The 7,769-nt window shown below is 49.1% G+C and overlaps 1 protein-coding gene across 1 annotated transcript; it reads left to right on the top strand.

The window, feature by feature from the left end:
* The first annotated feature begins 4,639 nt into the window (after nucleotides 1-4,639).
* On the top strand, nucleotides 4,640-5,457 carry LOC123854982 (RNA-binding protein PNO1-like). Its single transcript, XM_045890330.3, has one exon. The coding sequence runs from the start codon at nucleotides 4,667-4,669 to the stop codon at nucleotides 5,423-5,425; it is 759 nt and encodes a 252-aa protein (XP_045746286.2). The 5' UTR covers nucleotides 4,640-4,666; the 3' UTR covers nucleotides 5,426-5,457.
* The last annotated feature ends 2,312 nt before the right edge of the window (nucleotides 5,458-7,769 follow it).

Raw genomic sequence — 7,769 nt, forward strand, 5'->3', positions numbered from 1 at the left:
ACTTGCACTCAAGTCGTTATTCCAGGATCTGCTTCTTAGGGAGCCCATGCCCACCAGTGCCTCGGAGTGTACCTGAGACAGGGTTCTGAGCTCAAGGGTGAGGAGAAGCTTCAGGGACCTAGAGACACTGGAACTGGGCCAGGCTTTGGGGCACAGAGAGGGCGGCACAGGAAAGACACTTTCTGAGAGGAGAGCCCAGCATGAGCTGTAGGGAGAAGGTACGCGGCTGCTGAAGGGACCAGCATGCAATGAATTCATGGGCTACGTGATGAACAGTGTGGAATGGGATTGGAAGAATTGGATGGGCCTGGATCACCAGTGGGTTTGAACACCTCACTGTGGAGTGCAAACTTCATTTTGTACGTGTTGATGTGACATGGTTTGGGCAAGGCAGCTGTGGGGGCAGGAAGGGGTCCGGTGAGGGCAGAACAGAGGTTGTCTGGGGAAGGTGGGCTGAGCTGGGCTGCCACAAGTGAAATGTGCCTTCTCCCCCTGTGATCAGAGGATGCCGTGGAGGGCTTGGTCCTGTGTGTGGCAAGTTCCAGGAGAGGCCTCCCTGGAAGGCAGGCCTGGCTCCCGGTCACCGCTGAAGAACAGGACTGTAAGTAGATAAACAGCTACTGTCCCCAGGCAGGACAGGGGAGACAATTGAAATTCCCAGGTGGGTGGGAGATAGTTGAACAGGCCCCAGAGGGCATGTCTTGCCACCCACCAGACAGATGGGTGTCCAGCAGCACCTTAGCGGTGTCCCACAGGCTTGTGGTGGGAGTATAGTTGCTCTCCTTGTCTGAAGGGTGGTTGAAGGTCCAGGAGGTCAGACTACACAACCCAATAAATGGTTTAAGAGTAAGACAAGTAACAGAACCAAAGAAGTCAGTCAAGCATTCGCACCTCATTTGCCCACATGACATCGGATAACCATTTGACTCTTTTCTGTCCAGTTACGGCCACCACATCCTGCAGCAGCCTGAGCGAGTGTGTGGACATAGTGGGGAGCAAAGATGGAAACATAGCCTTGGATGTGAGTCTGAGCTCAGCTTCTCTGACTCTACTCAGGGCCCCCAACCCCCACCCCGCTCCCAGGGAAGCCCTAGGGTCCAAGGATTGGTGTTCCTGGAAGAACTAGAGATTAACTTTAGGAACTTCAGATTCCATCTTCCCATCAGCCCATTTCTGAGCTGCTTTCTCTGCAGTAATATATTTCTCACTTATTGTGGCCTTTTGTAAAGTGTCTTCTACAGGACACAGATTTCACAGGGCGTTAATAGACGGTCTTTAAAAAAATAACGTTTCAAATTCAGGCAACTTTGGGAAATGATCTGTTGAGCAAAATTAGGTGGGTTTCTTTACTACAGATCATCAGAGCCTTCAATGTGTTCAGAATTAGCTACATAATTTGTGGGGTCCAGTGCAAAATGAAAACACAGGGTCTGGTTCAAAAATTCCCAAGAATTGCAAGACAACCACAGAGCATCACAGCAAGCACAGGGCCCTTCTGAGTGTGAGCCGGGTGCAGCCTCCCTGCATAATGCGTTCAAGTCAGCGTGGCTCTCCAACAGTAGGAAAGAGGCCCAGACAAAGGTCACGATGTGTCCTAAGGAATTCACCCTATAATTACAGTCTCACGGGGCACACTCAGGGAAACCCCGCATCAAGCTGAATTCTCATCTTCCTCTTGTCTCTAAGCTCTGATATGGGGGGACATTAGTAGTTTATGAGGAATCCCATGGACACCTGCACACAGAAGAAGACGGCCCTACATCTGCTAGGTTGTTATTTTTTTTATCTGTTAGCTCAGTCCAGTTTTTGTATTTTGGGTTTTTTTTTTCAAGTGGGGTCCACTAGTAATTTCTACTTATTTCTTATTTTATTCCATTCTTTTAAATAAAACACAGCATCCTGAACTACCAAAACAAATTTCCAGCAATAATAGCAGGCAATTTGCAATGAAAGATGAATATAACAAAAATAGTACACCTCGACCAGGGATGGTGTGTAATTTTGCACTTAGAATGCCAGCACTGTTGAAGCGCTGTCAGCCCCCTGCTTTATTCTGCTTCCCCAGGTGGCCCCATGACACTGCTTGGGGCCTGGCTTCTCTGATCTCCTCTCTTGGGTTATTTGTGGTTGAGGAGGGTGGGAGGAGGAAATCAGGAGCCCAACGCTCAGCTCCGTGAATGGCTTAGAAGTGGGCTGAGAAGTGAGGAGAGGGATTGTCCCGTTAGCCCCCACTGTCCTCTGGGGCCAGTCGTCTCTGTCACTCTGGCTCAGCATCATCTGTAGGCCCCCGCTCTGGCAGACTTCTGGCCTCGGAGGTGGCTTGTTCACCCCACCCCTCTCTCCCTCCTCCCTCCTCACCTCCTCTATGAGGATGTGCTGGCTGGAGGCGGCTGTCTCCTCCTGTAGGGGGTCACCAGCAGGGAGTCTGCAGGGAGTCGGAGCGGACTGGGTGTGGCTCTCGGCTGGCCAGCTCCTGCATCTGAACCCACATCTCGCTGCACCCCCGGACATGAACCATCACCGACGGAGTGCATATGGCTGTGCTTTCATGGGGGGGGCCACCCACATGCCAGGCTTCCTTGGACAATTTTCACATGAGGTTCACAGCTCCGGTCCTTGAGGAGCTCAGCTTTGGTTGGGAGAGAGGGGCTGGTTCCCATGGAGCCAGACAACAAAGCGACTGCCATGCAAATCTGCCCACATCACACCCCTGCTGAAACCCCTCCAGTGGACCCCTGCCATCCATTGTTGAAATCATCAGCTCCTCAGAGAGTCCTTTCTAGGCCCTTCAGGATCTGGCCTGTCTTAGAGGCTTGCCGTCGCCTTCTTCTTAATGCCAGGAGCAGTGACTTCAGCCCTCTTCCTCCGCATGCCCCTGCCCTCTCAGTACTACCCCTTCCTCTCCCTTCCCTGCTTTGCTTTCACAATGGGAATCACAGAGTCAACATTAGTGTGTGAGAAGGCAGAGAAGAGAAAAAGGAAATTGCAGCCCTGAAATGTTGAGCTTGAAAACTGTCTGGGGATTCAACTTCACATCCTCGGCAAAGTAAATGCAAATACATATTCAAATTCAATGTAAATTCACTGGTGAATTTCCTCCCTCATTACTGGTGCCTGGTGAGACTGGTAGTCCTCGGGTGCCGGGGCCTGTCCTGCCCTCAGCTCCCTCCATGGTGCCCATCCCAGAGCTGAGCTCCAGACAGTAAGAGTTCCACAAACACAGCTCCCCGAGGAGATGTCCTAAGGGAAATCCTTCTGGAGACACTGCCTGGTGTGAAATCCTCTGGGGGATGATCTCCATGAGAGCAAGGCTTCCTACAGGAACGAGATGGGCCTAGTGTGAGCCTCAGGAGGGGAGCAGGGATCTGGGAGAGCAGAGAGGGGGAACTGTCATCACAGTGACGGGCTCAGCGTTCATTGCATGGAGGAGACCCTGTGGGGCTCCTCATTTCAGAGGCAAACGCTCAAAAGGAAGAGAAAGCCAGGCTGTCTCTGTTGGAAGGGAGGGAATGGAGGCACAGAAAGTTCAGGTTTACTTAGGGGGCTGATCCTGAGACCTCTGGGAACCTCTAAGGGACTGGAACACCTCTGAGGCTAGGAGAAGTAAATCTTCACCTCGGCCATAATCACAGGAATAGATGACATTACTCCAGGTGATCCTTCCTGTCCTGGAGGCCACATGTTCCAGAGCCATAGACCTCGTGTTTGGGCAGAGAGTCCAAGCTGAAAAGGAAATCATGATTGCCAGCAGCCTGGCAGACATATTGTTCTTTTCTGCTGATTCAGCAAAGCAAGGCTACTCAGCTGGACTCAAAATAGAGTCCAGCTACTAGCAAAATGGCTGTTAGAAGGCGAATGCTTGGCTCATTTCTGTGGCCTCCACTCCATTGGGCTGCTCAAGCGAGTTTGTATCAGCACCTGAGACAGCTCCTTCCTTGGGTTGAAGGAGAAGAAAGCATGAGAAGGAAGCAAGATGCCCCTGGGACACCAGAGCCAGAGCATGCAAGCTGCACCACAGTCGCCTTCCCTGATTAAGAGTGCAGTCAAGAAGGAAAGAAGAACCCTAAGCTCTAGCCAAAGCACCACAGCTGGCACATCCTTCACCCAACATTCTTTTTTTTTTTTTTTTAGTTTTCATTTATTTATTTGAGAGAGAGTGAGAGAGCATGAGCAGGGGGGAGAGGGGACAAGTAAGCTCCCCGCTGAGCAGGGAGCCTGACGCGGAGCTCGATCCCAGGACCCTGGGATCATAACCCGACCCAAAGGCAGATGCTGAACCGACTGAGCCACCCAAGTGCCCCCTTCACCCAACATTCTTAACACTGTAGGATAAACATGGTTGCCACCTACTGAGGACCAGCTACACACCAGACATTCTGTATACATTACATTAACCATTGCCACAGCTTTACAGATTAGGCATCATGGTTATTCTCGTTTCACAAACGAGGAAACCAAAGCTCAGAGTGGTTAAGCGTCCTGCCTCTGGTCACACAGCAAAGGAAAGAGGCAACACAGACCTGTCCAAAAATTATTCTTGAAGGAATGTGGGGAACCTCCCTATCCTCCCCTCTCAGAGTAGTAGACAGACCTATCTCAAGTGCGGTTTTAATGTCCTCTTTAGAAAGCCATAGGGAGCACATGTTGGAGCTGGAGATTCCTGGGGATGGAAACGAAGATGGAAGCGCAGAGCGCCGGGGCCGAAGACGGCTTCACCCAAGTCACCCGCAAGGGTGGGCGGTGGGCGAAGAAACGGCAGGCTGAGCACCTGTCCGCGGCGGGGGACGGAGGGGAGGCGGGCCGCATGGACACGGAGGAGGCCCGGCCCGCGAAGAGGCCGGTTTTCCTGCCCCTCGCCGGGGATGGATTCCTGGGTGGGAAAGAAGAAACAAGGAAAATTCCAGTCCCAGCTAACAGATACACGCCACTAAAAGAGAACTGGATGAAGATATTTATTCCTATTGTAGAACATTTGGGACTTCAGATACGGTTTAACTTGAAATCGAGGAATGTAGAAATTAGGACTTGTAAAGAAACCAAGGATGTTAGTGCCTTGACAAAAGCAGCTGATTTTGTGAAAGCCTTTATTCTTGGGTTTCAGGTGGAGGATGCACTTGCCCTCATTAGGTTGGATGACCTCTTCCTAGAGTCTTTTGAAATTACAGATGTAAAACCCCTAAAGGGATACCACCTGTCAAAGGCAATAGGAAGAATCGCTGGCAAAGGAGGAAAAACCAAATTCACCATAGAGAATGTGACACGGACATGGATAGTTTTGGCTGATGTGAAAGTTCACATCCTTGGCTCTTTCCAAAACATCAAGATGGCAAGAACTGCCATTTGCAACCTCATCCTGGGAAATCCTCCATCAAAGGTTTATGGCAATATCCGAGCTGTGGCTAGCAGAGCAGCAGATCGATTCTGATTTCAAATCAGAGACTTTTTATCTTGTCTTTGGACTCTAGAGAAAAAGCCCTTGTCCTGTGCATGTGGTCATAAGAAACCAAGAGAAGAATTTTTCAGTCACTTTAAGCCTCCATCGCTTCTTCTGTTCTCAGCCAGAAGCATCAACAGAAAGGTTTGCTAATACTCACATGCAGCAACTTGAGGATAATTCCCATATCTGAATTTAGTACCATAATTATACTTACACATTAATTATAATTTATCACTTCACTTTAAATAAAAGATTTGCATAGTTTATAAAAAAAAAAAAAAGAAAGCCATAGGAAAAAAAATTCCCATGCCAGTGGCGGGGGGAAGGTTTCACTGCCCCCATGGTGGCCATGGCCTTAGGAGGCAATTGTAAAGACTCATTAAAGGTCAACATTCCTGGCAGGTTACACTTAGAGACCTGGCCATTTTCATGTTCATGGAGTGAAGGAAAGGGAAGAATGACACCTAACAAATTTGGTGCATTGTCAGAGCACATTATCAAGCTTACCTTGGCCCTCAAGTCCTTCCACAGAACACACCCACCTCCAAGTACCTACTTCACAGTTTACCCTTCTCTACCAGGTATGGGTCCTCCCTTCACACCACCTTCCTTGAGGCTACAAAGTGATACTCATGGGTCTACAGTGGCCCAGCAAATCCAGCCCTTCTTCTGGTAACAGATGCTCTGCTGGCAAACAGATGCCCTCCCTATGGTCATCCTGCATGGCTTGGGGAGTCTCACTCCAGGGTGGACTCCATAGCAGGCACATGGCCAAGCCTGGTCAGTCCAGGCACTGTGTTTCCCTGCCCCAGGTCACTGGTTCAGGATGGACAGATGGCCTGAGTGAGCCATCAGAGCTAATGGGCTTCAGCCCGTAGATGTATGGAACCATTAGAAAAGAAAGTACATTTCCCCTGAGTGGTACAGAAGGGTGCCACAGGGCACACCTGCTTGGAAATGAAGAAGGAAAGCAGAAGGGGAGAGAGTCCTAGTGACATTCTCTGAGTGCCAGGATCTAGCTGTTCCCAAGCCACATACTCTGGGCTTTCCAGTTAACATGAACCAATACAATCTCCTTGCTTGAGCCAGTTCAAATTTTCAAGCTGGCAAATGAAGGCAAAGCATTTTGACTGATTCCCTCTCCAGGTTTTTGCTTCTGCTGTCTTGGTCGCTCTAAATTTAACTTTCTAGGCTACATAAGTCCTGTTATTCCATGGCATATCCTAACCCCTCTCTTCTCTGACCTGACCTGCTACAGCTCTGGATACCAGAAGTCTGGGAATCCTGTTCCACAGCCTGAGACCCAGAACTTGCCTTCACCCACACTGGCCACAGCACCCAGCCCAATGCTAGTCACGGCAGGTGCTCAAAGTGGCTTGAATGTGTTCCCCCAACCTCTACTGATCTCTCTCTTTCTCTCTCTCTCAACTAAAGCAGCATATGAAAGTCAGGAAATATGCACTCAGCTTTCAGGAAATGACCCTCCCTCCAGACTCACCTGATCTTGCCTTCACACCACATGTGTCCTCAGAAGATCTGCTGGCAGCCAGACATGTTACATAGGGCACCTAGCTTCATCCTCTTTACCAGAAGAACGAGATGTCTGAAGACCCAGAGAGGAAGTCTCCATTCCAACACCCAAAACATATGTACTGATAATAACTTATCTTCATCTGTAATGAACCATGATTACCCTGGGGTTTTTCTAGCTATTGGCATTGCCATTCTCTCTCTGTAGGAACTACAGAGATAGTTGGGGAGGGGGAAAGAGGGAAGGGAGAATGAGAGAAAATTAGAGAATGTATATGCCTGAAGATCCATCCACATTAGATTCAGAGTTGCCAATCCATGGCAAATTATACCAGCTTCCATTACAAAAGAATAGAATTATATTCCATTATAATAAAATAGATACATTCCTTTTTGCATACATTCAAGTTAAAGAAAAATTTTTGGTAAATAATAGCACAGGTGGTGGGCTGGTCATGACTAAGAGAGGAGCTTGGGTCTTCAGAATACACAAACAATTGCCATTACCTTACTGGGTGACCTGGAGCGAGTAACTTAACTTCTCTGAGCCTCAGTTTCTTCATCTGTAAAGCAAGGATAGCAGAGTGCATCTGCCCCACTTACCTCTGAACCAACACAATGACCTAGGCTCTGAGCAGATAGAGGTGCTAGGAGATGATTTCTGAGCCTTGGCCTTGGGCCACTACCAGAAAAATTATTCTCTCACTGCATAGAACTCTTATTGATGAGGCTTGGTGGCCTGTTTTGGATCTGTCCCAAAGGGGTGAAATTAATTAACTTCATCCAGTTTCTATTGCTTCTG

Source organism: Mirounga angustirostris, unplaced genomic scaffold (genome assembly GCF_029215605.1).
Source record: "Mirounga angustirostris isolate CCGP_5_RB_7025 unplaced genomic scaffold, mMirAng1.0.hap1 SCAF_16, whole genome shotgun sequence".
NCBI classification, from domain to species: domain Eukaryota; kingdom Metazoa; phylum Chordata; class Mammalia; order Carnivora; family Phocidae; genus Mirounga; species Mirounga angustirostris.

What these genes read in the sequence shown, in the direction of transcription:
- LOC123854982 (XM_045890330.3), top strand. Translation starts at nt 4,667, where the DNA reads ATGGAAACGAAGATGGAAGCGCAGAGCGCCGGGGCCGAAGACGGCTTC.